This window comes from Diabrotica virgifera, chromosome 2 (genome assembly GCF_917563875.1).
Source record: "Diabrotica virgifera virgifera chromosome 2, PGI_DIABVI_V3a".
In the NCBI taxonomy this organism is placed as follows: Eukaryota; Metazoa; Arthropoda; class Insecta; order Coleoptera; family Chrysomelidae; genus Diabrotica; species Diabrotica virgifera.
This window is the reverse complement of record NC_065444.1, coordinates 69,103,280-69,117,196: the sequence shown is the minus strand read 5'-3', so window position 1 is coordinate 69,117,196 and position 13,917 is coordinate 69,103,280. Positions and strand designations below refer to the sequence as shown.

The 13,917-nt window shown below is 32.1% G+C and overlaps 1 protein-coding gene across 1 annotated transcript in view; it reads left to right on the top strand.

Annotated features, from left to right (window-relative positions):
* LOC126880070 (cyclin-G-associated kinase) overlaps positions 1 to 13,917 on the top strand; it is a 119,181-nt gene that overhangs the window by 96,725 nt on the left and 8,539 nt on the right. Inside the window, exons 15-16 of the mRNA XM_050643729.1 lie at positions 5,507 to 5,907; positions 10,531 to 10,692. Of these exons, the coding sequence (XP_050499686.1) occupies positions 5,507 to 5,907; positions 10,531 to 10,692 (563 nt within the window). The remainder of the gene's footprint in view (positions 1 to 5,506; positions 5,908 to 10,530; positions 10,693 to 13,917) is intronic.

The following is a 13,917-nucleotide window of genomic DNA, read 5'->3' as shown; positions in this document are numbered from 1 at the left end:
CTCACTTTTAGTACCATCCTTGGATTATAAGCTTTCATTTGACACCTCCTTTGTCATTCTACCTTGTATAATGACGGAGAAGTAAACGTTCTTATAAAATTATTCTATTATTCTTGTAGGTACATTTAACATTCATTGAAATTATGAAAGAAATAAAGAAAACAGTATGGCAACACTGTGACGCACAAACATAAGATTCAGCTGTGGGCTACCTAGCGTGCACTAATATCCAAACTGTCCAAAATATTAGTATACGTTTTTAAATTTGATTTTTTCCACTGAGTTCAATACGTTTGTTCAATCACATGATTGCCATCAAAATGGCAAATTTTCAAGATTTGGAAATAAAAATAGTCTGGAGGAAGCAAATCTGGTGAATAGGAGGTCCAATAATTCTTTTAGGTCAGTAAATGAACATGAAATACGGCAATAACGTGTAATTTTCCGTGTAACTACCGAATTGTATGAAAATTTTAATTTAGGTTCTTCCTACCCTCTACTTCACTTTTGGACTTGTGCCACGGTTGCTTTTATTTGGGTGGTTAAATCCACCCCTTCTCGGAGGTGAAAATACATACGTTCGAAATAAGTCCGGAAATGGATGAACTGACTAATTCTAAGCAACTTTTGCCCTATAGTTTTTTCACTGAGTCAATACTTTTTGAGTTATTTGCGAGCGAAAAGTTCAACAAATTTTTCAACAAAAAAAACACGTTTTGAGACGGTTTTTCGCAAAGTAAGTATTTTATCCAAAAAAAGATTCATATCAAAACTGTAGCTTATAAAAAAACAACAAAAAATGGTGTATGTAAAAGTCTGTAAACTTAGTAGAGGCATAATTTTGTAATTCATGAAAAGTGGGTTCTAATTCGTCAAATTCCAAATCGAATATTTCAACGTGAAATAACCAAAAAATGCAACACTTTTCAGGGAAAATAATATAAATAAATAATAATATAATTCCTTTATTTCATTTTAAAAATATTATTGTAAAATAACGCACCTATGTAATTGTTTAAAATATAAATAATAAATAAATAATAAGTGTATAAATACGTACATATACATGAAGTCAAATACGATTTAAGTCACGTCAAAATTCCATACCGAGCGACAAGAAATATTCACTTCAAAAACTCTATCGAACAAAAGTTGCTTAGAATTAGTCATTTTATCCATTTCCGGACTTATGTTGAACGAATGTTTTTTCACCACCGGAAGGCTTTCAGCCCCAAGTAAAACCAACCCTGGGCTTGAGTCTAAAAGTGAAGTAGAGGGTAAGAGGAAACTAAATCCAAATTTTCAAGCAAATCCGCAAATTATACTCCAAAACGGTCATTTTCTGGCCTAATACTCCAAATTTACAAATTTTCCAATAGAAGTAAGAAATAGAGAAGCCCAGTATACTGGTGATTATACACTATAGTGATTGAATATTGGAATATTGGCATCTAATCACAAATCCGATTATTATACTACTCTGGGCTAATTAGCAAAATACAAGGAAAAGTTATTTACCAGCAATTTTATTGCTGGAATCGAATCTTATGATTATATATATTAATAATATAGGTATGCAAAGTCCGCAGATAGTGTGTTACTTTTTTATAAACAAAATGGCCCCCGAAAATCGTGTTTTTTTTTCAATTTTTGCTCTATAACTCCAAAGATTTTAACTTTACAATAAAAACACCCAAATAAAAATTTACCGTAATTAATTTCTGCATAGAGATGAAAGAGTGTTTTTCCCGATTTACTTCGACGAAAATTTTCCACAGAAAATGCGGGTTTTTCAAAAAAAATTTTTATTTTCAACTAAAATGTTAGAAAAGTAATTGTTTATCAATAATTAAATAACTTGGTAATATAAAAGATCCGTTCGTATAGATTATAATTCCAGAAGCCGATCGAAATTAAATTAACAGTTTAGCAACAATTCAATTGTTAATTAAACATTTACGGTCGCTATAATAACCACAATAATTATGATACATAAGAATAACTAGGATTCTTTTATAAAAAGACACTGTACCTATCTAATGCACTTTACGGAATTGAAATTTGACTATTTAAGCGGCCTCAGGATTATTTTAAAATGATAAACAATTTTTTGGCTTATAAACAAATAGAATATCTCGGGAAATATTAAATCAAATTAAATCATGTAAAAGGTATTGGAAAAAAGCGGCAGGACGCTTCTTTTAAAAGAAAAAACGTTTAATTGTGATGAGTGGTTCCTGAGATACAACCGGTTAAAGTTGACCGGTATTTACGGCAAAGATATAAACAATAGGATCATAATTTTCGAACCATCACCTTTTTATTTTTGTCCTTTTCCTCCACACCAATTTTCATATCTTTAAAATACTCATAACATACGTTATTATAATAAAAACTATCGATATTACGAGTGAAAATTGACAAAAATTGCAAAATTCCAATCAAAAATTAGGTTGGAGAAAATGTAATCTCAAAGTTCAAAATCGGTATACGTTAAAAAAATGCATTTTCTCGGCTTCCCATTGAGCAATTTTCTTCATTCTTTTTTTGTTCCCAAGTAACTCGAGTAGAGCCATCTAACTAACGCATTATTAAATGTTAATATTGCTTTTGTTTTATTATAATAGATTCATTTATTTATAAGAAAAGAAAACTACATATTTTTTCCAGTTGTAGACATTTTTTAGATAAACTTACTACAGTTGTACCTTTTAACGTTAAAAACACAGATATTCTCATTTGAAAGCTGTATAGTTATTTAAACAATCTTTATTTAAACAAATTAAAAAATTAATTATAATAAATAAATTAAGTTATTATAACAAAAGAAAAGCAACTTTTACATTTAATAATGCGTTAGTTGGATGGCTCTACTCGAGTTACTTGGGAACAAAAAAAGAATGAAGAAAATTTCTCCATGGGAGCCGAGAAAATGCATTTTTTAACGTATACCAATTTTGAACATTGAGGTTACATTTTCTCCAACCTTATTTTTGATTATAGTTTTGCTATTTTTGGCAATTTTTACTCGTAATATCGATAGTTTTTATTATAATAGTATATGTTATCAGTATTTTAAAGATATGAAAATTGGTGTGGAGAAAGAGGACAAAAATAAAAAGGTGATTGGTTGAAAATTATGATCCTATTGTTTATATCTTTGCCGTAAATTGCGGTCAACTTTGACCGATTGTATCTCAGGAACCACGCATCACAATTAAATGTTTTTTCTTTTAGAAGAAGCGGCCTGCAGCTTTTTTTTGCAATACCGTTTTCATAATTTAATTTAATTTAATATTTCCCGAGATATTCTATTTGTTTATAAGCCAAAAAATTGTTTATAATTTTAAAATATTCCTGAGGCCGGCCGCTTAAATAGTCCAATTTTAATTCCGTAAAGTACATTAGATAGGTACAGTGTCTTTTTATACAAAAATCATAGTTATTCTTATGTATCATAATTATTGTGGTTATTATAGCGACCGTAAATCTTTAATTAACAATTTAATTGTTTCTAAACTGTTTATTCAATTTAGATTGGCTTCTGGAATTATAATCTATACGAAAAGATCTTTTATATTACTAAGTTATTTAATTATTGATGAACAATTACTTATCTAAAATTTTAGTAGAAAAATAAAAATTTTCTTGAAAAACCCTGCATTTTCCGGGGAAAATTTTCGTCGAGATAAATCGGGAAAAACACGTCTCTATGCAGAATTTAATTACGGTGAATTTTTATTTGGGTGTTTTTGGTGTAAAGTTAAAATCTTTGGAGTTATAGAGCAAAAATTAAAAAGAACACGATTTTCGGGCGCCATTTTGTTTATAAAAAAAAGTAGCACACTATCTGCGGACTTTGCATACCTGTATTATTAATATATACAATCATAAGATTCGATTCCAGCAATAAAATTGCTGGTAAATAACTTTTCCCAAAAACGGCCTATTCTCCGATAATCTGCCCAGACTATACAGTGATGAGCGCGCTAATAACCGGCAAAATAACGCAAAAGATGGAAAACATAATACATTGTGAAGTAAAAAGAGATGAAACTAGTAGAGGTGGAAATTATCGTATAACTTAACATTACGTTACAGTTTCCCACCTTTAGACGTATCGGAGGGGCATGACAACTGTCACTGTGACAGGAGAATTTTATTGGCGAGGAACCGCAAAGTGGGCGATGCCTGGTGGCGAATTTGAAAAGCATCAACTCAAGGAAAACATTGACTTTGCCATTAATTTGTGTACATATTTGCGGTCAGTTTATGCTGTAATTAACAACAATTTCGACTTAAAAAAACTATTGCAGTGTTCCTCAGTATTCATTCCTATTATACTCTACGTAATGACCTAAATTAACCAATGCCAAATCACACATTTTCTTAATTTAACGTTTGTATTAAACGTAGTATTTTTTAATGTTTAAGCGACTGCAAAATTAAATAAATAAATAAAATGTAGTATATATTCTGTACATAGAATGTACATTGTTATGCAAAATATCCCGACCACTTGGTAATTTCCAGAACACAATTATTATAAAATAAATTCACCTACTTAGTTTCCAAGTTTCCAGTTTTTATTTCATTAAAAATTGTTATCTGTTGGTGTAAAATAAACTGTAGTGCACCTATTAATTAAATTAAAAACAAAATTAGAAATGCTAAAATAGATTAATAATTTTTAATCGAAAAAATCCGAGAGGTTGTGGGTTCGAATCTCACCAGGGTCAGAGATTTTTCATTTATTATAAATTAATAAATGAATATAGTTTCTGTCCTTGTGGGATCGGTACTCACCGGAGGGATCGCAGACGTTCGGATACAATTAGCGTCTCTTTGCAAAGACCATGACGTCGACTTTGCAAAGTAACAAGACACTTACTCAACACACACACTACACATGACACTAGGTACCTAACTGTTCAAAATTACCGTACCTACAATGCTAATGGCCATTAGTTGTCGAGGCATTAGCTAAATAAAAAAAAAATAATTTTTAGAACGCTGTGTGATTATCGGGGGGCCAGATTTTTTTATGAAAAAAAGGTAAAAACAAATCAGTAGTTAGCGTCAAATTTTAATGAATGCATACAGATTAAACATAATTTTGAGTCGTCTTTAACTTATAAGATGTCTTAGTTGCAAAATTTAGTGGTTACTTTAGAAAAACACTCCTGTAAATGATTTTAATTTAACGTTTTAGAACTGTGAATTCAAATGACAAAATGAATTGTTTTCCTAGAGTTGTCGTCCATATTTGAAATTTTGAGCGCCCTCTGTTGGAATTTAATTTTGCGAATAAAATACCGTCTAAAGGTGGGAAACTATGTAATGTAATGTTAATTTATACGTTTATATCGATACTAGTTTCCACCTCTACTATTTTCGTCTCTTTTTATTTCACAATGTATTTCACGATGTTTTCCATCTTTTGCATTATTTTGCCGGTTATTAGCGCGCTCATCACTGTATATCAATTTCGTTATTATTACTGTAGGTAATTTGGGTGGAGGCCTAAACTTCGGATCCACGATCCCACCATCGACAACTCCAACCAGCGGGTCTCAAACCCCTAACAAAGTGCCACCAACGACGCCCCAGCACATGCCGAGCTCGAATACGGCCACCCCCAAACACCAGGCTCGGTCACCGTTAGGTGGAGCAGATTACAACCGTGCACACTTCGACACTTTGAACAAGAACCAACAGCAGCAGCAGCAGCCACAAAACGAGCCTAAAGAAAAGGTGAAAAGCGACGACGTGTTCGGAGATCTGTTGGGTTCTCAGGGGTACAGTTTTACGGGAAAGAAGGATAATGCTCCGAGAACTATGAATGCCATGATGAAAAAAGAGATGGCTGCTTATATGGATCCCGAGAAGATGAAAGTAATGGAATGGGTAAGTACTAATATTATTATATTTTTTAGATTTACAATCTAGATGACATTAAGGCTATGGGTACATAATTCGCAAATATTTTACGTGTATCCCTACTTTTTCTGTCTTTACACGGCAAATTACGTGTAGTAAAATTCACACTGGTGTGGATATGTAAACATTACTAAAATGTCATTCTACTTGAAAATGTCATAATTAATTTAAAGATATGGCTTTTGAATGTTCTTGGATAACTGTTATTTTTATAATTGCAAATTATTAATTCAGTTAATAAATGTGATAATTTTTTCACTAACTATGTTTTCAGTGATTGTAATAATTTATTTGTACAACAAAAACTAATAATCAATCGAGAAAAGAGGAAAAGTGTTAAAGTGATTTTTTAATATGTTGTTATTTTGGAACGCTTACAATTTTGAACATCTCTAACAACAAAATACTTGGATCACAGGATATATCTGATGTATTCTCTGCTTGGATCTTCCACAAATAATACACAATAAATAACTTTTTATTAAGTTTACGTCTTAAATCAATTATTTATCAAATACACTATATATCAATAATATTTAATCAATTTCTCAAAATATTCCCGATGCAATGTCAAATATTTAAAATTGTCACTGATTGTCAGTGTCTGACTGACAATATATGCTGACAATATTATATTCGGTTGAGTGCGTTGTAAGACAAAGACAGATTTGGAAAATATTACCACGGCATTGTGTTCATTCTTTTCAAATCCTGAAAAAACCAATAAATATTTTTGAAAAATTTAAACGCAGAATGAAAGACTAAATTATTACCGAGGGCCGAAAGTCCCTTAGAATAAATAAAAAGTTTATTTTGAATGAGATATTTGAAATTAAAAATCACACTAAATTTTCTCTTAGTTTTTTCACCCCTGTAACTTATTAAAATAAACATTATAGAAGTTCTTAGGGACTTTCGGCCCTCGCTAATAACGTAATCTTTCATTCTGCGTTTAAATTTTTCAAAAATACTTATTAGTTTTCTCAGGATTCGAAAAAAATGAATCCCCATTTGAATAGCATTGCAGCCGAAAATACGTACCGATCCTCTTAAGGGTCGATTTCTCATACCTGCGTTAATCTATGGTTCAGTTGAACCAGGTTCACCGGTGATCTGTGGTTTTGTTTGGAATGCATTTCTCATTGCACGTTCATGTCAGCGCTCGTTCTACAGCTTTCGAGAAATGCCAATAGATGGCAAAAGGTAAAAAAACTGTCGCCATTTTGAACTACCTTTTTATGCTGTTCTTGAATAAAGTTAAATTTAAGTACTTATAGTCAAATAGTCATTTTAATAATTATAAATAAATATTACAAAAACAAAAATAATGTTATCGTTTATCGTTAGGCTTAATATAATAAAATAGGATATATTTATATTATGACAGCGTTTCGTGTTAATACAACGCATGCGTAGTCCATGAAATCATCTGAACTGAGTTCTGAAATCTTTGAACGGCCGAATTCCACCGTTCAAGCATCGTTCAAGTTTAAACTGCCATCGGTTGAACGTGCGAATTGAGAAAGACGATTTTGACTTTAAACTGACGTTTACTAGAAGTTCAGGTTAAACTGGAGTTGAACTCGATATGAGAAATTGGCCCTAAAGGTGCTACATGAGTTGAAATGTACCGGGTGTCCCAATAAGAATGGCTCTCGGCCATATCTCAGGAACCGTTTATAGTAGAGCTTTGAAATAAAAAATTTTATAACAAAAGTTGCCTCAGGAAAAGCCTGGAAATTATTTTCATAATTGTAGGACCACCGCTAGAGGGCGTAATTGAATATCAAAAATTAAAAAATCTAAATTTTACAAAATTTCCCTAATGAAGGGGCACTGGAAATCCGATCGTCGTATTCTTCATAAAATTCTACGCATATTTTATTCGACAAGTTTAGGTCTACCTTTGGAAATAAGAGGTGGGGGTGAGTGGGAACCTTGTTATGAAAAACTGGCTGTGAGTCCGGTTCTGCTTAATCAAATTTTGCAAACTTGGTCTTGTTGAAGACAGATCTTTTTCGTCAATGTAAAAGTTATGATTTCGAACCAACTTACTGAGTAATATGCCAGCTAGAAGGCGTTATTTAATTTTTTTCAGAAATCTAGTGTTCCTTGGAAAATATTAAATACAAACATGGATTTTTAATACCATATTACAAAATTAGACAAAATTAGCAACAGAATAGCGAAAACCGCATGTTAATACCTTTTTTCTATCTCGAGATATCTTACAAAACGTGTAAATTTAAAAACATAAATGTTACTGTCACCGGTAAACGAAATTCATTAAAAGTAGTTGCTATGGAAACAACAAAGAAACATTTTCCAGCTGTCAACGTATATTAGGTCTTTTCAACGCTTCTCATTTGTTTCGAGCCTCGTTCATATCTCGTATATTAATATTATACACGGATTATACGGCATATGACAGAGGCTCGAAACAAATAAGAAGCGTTGAAAAGCCCTATTACAAAGAAATAAAAACAACTATTTAGTGATGACATAAACGTTCAAATTTTTGCATATCATTTTCGTTGCAAACGTTTACTCTTTCAAGAGTAGATTGAACAGCAGTCTCAATTTCTGCTCTCGATATGCTTTGAATGGCGTTTAGTATTCTCTGGATAATGTATTCTAGAGTAGTGTATAATGGGCAACAATTTGAATATTTAGGTCGTCACTAAGTAGTTCTTTTTGTTCTGTGTTATATTTAATTTTAATAGTATTGTTTCTCTTTATATTGTTGTTTTAATTAATTATATTTTTATACGTTGACATCTGGAAAATGTTATTTTGTTTATTTCCACAGCACACTACTTTTCATTAACTTAGTTTACCGGTGATAGTAACAGTTATGTATAAAATTTACACGTTTCTCGAGATATCTTGAGATAGACAAAAGGTATCGACATGCGGTTTTCGCTATTCTGTTGCTAATTTAATCTAATTTTATAAAGTATGATTAAAAATGCATACTTGTATTTAATATCTTTCAAAGAAAATTAGATTTCTGAAAAAAATTAAATAACGCCTCCCAGCTGGCTTATTACTTATTAAGCTGGTTCAAAATTATCACGCTTACATTGAAGAAAAATATCTGTCTTCAACAAGACCCAGTTTTCAAAATTTGATTTAGCAGAACCGGACTTACAGCCATTTTTTCATAACAAGGTTCCCACTCACCCCCACCTCTTATTTACAAAGGTAGAGTTAAACTTGTTAAATCAAATATGCGCATAATGTGATGAAGAATACAGTAATCGGATTTCCAGTGCCTCTTCATTAGGAAAATTTTGTAAAATTTAGATTTTTTTATTTTTGATATTCAATTACGCCCTCTAGCGGTGGACCCACAATTATGAAAATAATTTCCAGGCTTTTCCTGAGGTAACTTTTGTTATAAAATTTTTTATTTCAAAGCTCTACTATAAACGGTTCCTGAGATATGGCCGAGAGCCATTCTTATTGGGACACCCGGTACAGTAAAGTGTGTACAACAAATAAAAATCTGTGGCTAACGGACCTGCTCCAAGCCACCTTCTCACACACTCAACATAAAAATAAAAAGAGAAAACAGATTTTTAAATAGTTCATTTGTGCAGATTCAGTATTGTTTAGATTCATGGAGATGTGCACAGTGATATTTGATACCAATGTCAGAAGTAGATAAATAGATGGAAGTATATCGGATTTTTCGCTGTTAAGGTTTCTGCATGTTATCATGCACGTGTAGTTTCCGGCCCGTAGCGTTTAGTTTCCGAAAAATATTGATTTTAATGGTTTTAAATATGAACAATTCACACTGTCCGGAACGTATCGTATCAGACACCTCTTTCTAAAATCAGGTTTTTCGGAGACTACGCTACGTGCTGGAAACGATTCGAGCATGATAATCTGCCGCGACCTTTAATGTTGATAATCAACAGAGTGTTATGACGACATTTCAGGCTCCTATTCCTTCATAAGGAATACAATTTCACAAACACGGGAGACCAACGAATGTCTTTTAATTGTTTCTCATTCAAGTGGTTAGAATACAAAGGCGCCGTCTACTTTGATGGCCATAAACGAAAACAACTTAATAATATCGTTTTATGTCCCGTAAATGTGCAGAAGTTCACATGTTCTAGCAAAAGCTTGTTATTGCCTAGATATATTAAAAGCCAGTATAAGACGTAGAGAACAATTCGTAAGCCTCTCGTGTTTAAATTGATAATCAACAGATTATTATGACGTTATTTCAGGCTCCCATGTTTGCATCAGGCACTAGGGCTGAATACAAAATCAAACACGGGAGGCCAAAGAATGTCTAACACATGATGCCAACACCATTTCATTAATATGTACGAAATAATTACTGTATACTATTGATAATGTTTACGTACAGTCGGAAAAATGAAATATTACCCATGAACGATCACATCAATCCCATATTTTGTATTTGCTGTTTTTTTTTCATAAATAGCAAAACGAGAAAGAGAGATTATTAATAATCTGAATAATATATGATTGATATGATCGTTCATGGGTAATCATTCATTTTTCCGACTGTAATTTGATTGAAGTACGAACATGAGTTTTTTTTTGTAGCAAGAAGGAAAGAAAAATAATATAAGAGCCCTTCTATGTTCGATGCACACAATTCTTTGGGAAGGAGCGAAATGGAACAAATGTGAAATGCATACACTGGTTTCCCCTGCTGATGTAAAGAAGGCTTATAGAAAGGCGTGTTTAGCAGTTCATCCGGATAAGGTAAGCATTATACAACTCTAGTTTATTTTATTTGATACGATATACACATCCATTTTTGGCTTTTCCTTTTTTTTACATTCGTCTATTCTGCGCAGTTTGAATCGATATTTATCCAGATGTTAATAGAACCTTCTCTTACTAATATAATTGTTCACATACTTTAGTAAAATTAGTATATATTTTTCCATTTCTTATCCTTTTATCCTCATCATTCTAATTTTAGTCGCTTTGTTTTGTAGATGAAACTTAGCGTGTTCTGTTCATCTTTTAAGAATAATTCTTTGTCTTTTTTAAAAAATTTTATGTTGATGTATCAATTTTTCTGAGTCCTTACTTGTCTTATTTATTTCACCTTCTTGTTACTTCTGATCTCTCTTTCCAATAGAGATCAGAAGTGCTAACCCAATGTTATCTACTACTTTTATTCAATTATTGATTTGGTTGTCCACTTTTTCTAGTTTTCAGCAGTGTTTCCTTTACCTAAGAGCATTGATTAAAAAATATTAACAATAGGCGAAAGCCACAAAAAAATATTAGTAACAAAACCCAAAAAACGGGCATGAGGGGCCCACATCCTCGAGCGCCGAGTCACCGAACTGGACATAGCCCAGAGCGGGGACTCGGCGCCCGAGCAAGCAAAACAGATCGAAGATAAGTCACTAGAGATAGCGGGAATAGAGCGCCTCACGCTGGCCTGCATTGATCGGGGTAGGATTTCATATGGGAGTCCGTGTACCCAAGACTCCCATATGATAAGCACTTTGCTGATTGAGAGCCCCTATAGCGCATCAGAGTGCTATCGGGGGGTAAGTGGATGGTCTAGAGCATTGAAGCGGGGTGGAGTGATTCCTGCTTACGGGAGTTAATCCTCCTCGCCCCAATGAATTGTATGTCCCGAATGTCATTCTTCAGGGGTGAGCAAGTCTCTCAGGCTGGGTTAAATCACTATGCTTGCTTGCTTGCTTGATTAAAAACTACTCAGGTAGTGTAGGTAGTTACGTACGTAGTGTGTGGGTAGTTATTAATCATTTACTCTGGGCTAATTAGCCAAATACAAGAAAAAGTTATTTACCAGCAATTTTATTGCTGGAATCGAATCTTATGATTGTATATATTAATAATATAGGTATGCAAAGTCCGCAGATAGTGTGTTACTTTTTTTATAAACAAAATGGCGCCCGAAAATCGTGTTTTTTTTTCAATGTTTGCTCTATAACTCCAAAGATTTTAACTTTACACCAAAAACACCCAAATAAAAATTCACCGTAATTAAATTCTGCATAGAGACGTGTTTTTCCCGATTTACTTCGACGAAAATTTTCGCCGGAAAATGCGGGTTTTACCAACAAAATCTTTAATTTTCAAGTAAAATTCTAGGTAAGTAATTGTTTATCAATAATTAAATAACTTAGTAATATAAAAGCTCTTCTCGTATAGATTATAATGCCGGAAGCCGATTAAAATTGTATAAACAGTTTAGCAACAATTGAATTGTTAATTAAAAATTTACGGTCGCTATAATAACCACAATAATTATGATACATAAGAATAACTATGATTTTTGCACAAAAAGACACTGTATCTATCTAATGTACTTTACAGAATTGAAATTGGACTATCTAAGCGACCTCAGGAATATTTTAAAATCATAAACAATTTTTTGGCTTATAAACAAATAGAATATCTCGGGAAATATTAAATTAAATTAAATCATGAAAACGGTATTTGAAAAAAAGCGGCAGGCCGCTTGTTTTAAAAGAAAAAACGTTTAATTGTGATGAGTGGTTCCTGAGATACAATCGGTCAAAGTTGACCGGAATTTACGGCAAAGATATAAACGATAGGATCATAATTTTCGAACAATCACCTTTTTATTTTTGTCCTCTTTCTCCTCTTAATTTATTTATAAGAAAAGAAAACTACATATTTTTCCAGTTGTAGACTTCTTTTAGATAAACTTACTACAAGTGTACCTTTTAACGTTAAAAACACAAATATTCTCATTTGAAAGCTGTATAATTATTCAAACAATCTTTATTTAAACAAATTAAAAATGTTTGTTATAATTAATAAATTAATTTATTATAACAAAACAAATGAAATTTGACATTTATTAGTGCGTTAGTTAGATGGCTCTACTCGAGTTACTTGGGAACAAAAAAAGAATGAAGAAAATTTCTCCATGGGAAGCCGAGAAAATGCATTTTTTAACGTATACCAATTTTGAACATTGAGGTTACATTTTCTCCAACCTTATTTTTGATTGGAATTTTGCTATTTTTGGCAATTTTTACTCGTAATATCGATAGTTTTTATTATAATAGTATATGTTATCAGTATTTTAAAGATATGAAAATTGGTGTGGAGAAAGAGGACAAAAATAAAAAGGTGATTGGCTGAAAATTATGATCCTATTGTTTATCTTTGCCGTAAATTCCGGTCAACTTTGACCGATTGTATCTCAGGAACCACGCATCACAATTAAATGTTTTTTCTTTTAGAAGAAGCGGCCTGTCGCTTTTTTTCCAATACCGTTTTCATGATTTAATTTAATATATCCCGAGATATTCTATTTGTTTATAAGCCAAAAAATTGTTTATAATTTTAAAATATTCCTGAGGCCGCTTAGATAGTCCAATTTCAATTCTGTAAAGTACATTAGATAGGTACAGTGTCTTTTTATACAAAAATCATAGTTATTCCTATGTATCATAATTAATGTGGTTATTATAGCGACTGCAAATTTTTAATTAACAATTCAATTGTTTTAATAAATGAAAAATAGTTTCTGTCCTTGTGGGATCGGTACTCACCGGAGGGACCGCAGACGTTCGGAAACAATTAGCGTCTCTTTGCAAAGACAATGACGTCGACTTTGCAAAGTAACAAGACACTTACTCAACACACACACTACACATTACTCCCCTGACTTAGTGATAAGTTATACAATTACGTGGCTAAAGGTTCTAGTTCTAAACCAAAGCCAGAATCAGAGAAAAAAAAATCAATTGTTGCTAAACTGTTCATTTAATTTCCATCGGCTTTTGGAATTATACTCCATACGGAAAGAGCTTTTATATTACCAAGTTATTTATTTATTGATAAACAATTACTTATCATTTGAATGTTCATTTAAAGATGGAGTTACTACAAATAAAATGGTATCTTTGGATGGTGAACTCATTGTAAAAAGCAATAGTTTTAAGTACCTGGGATCGGTATTAC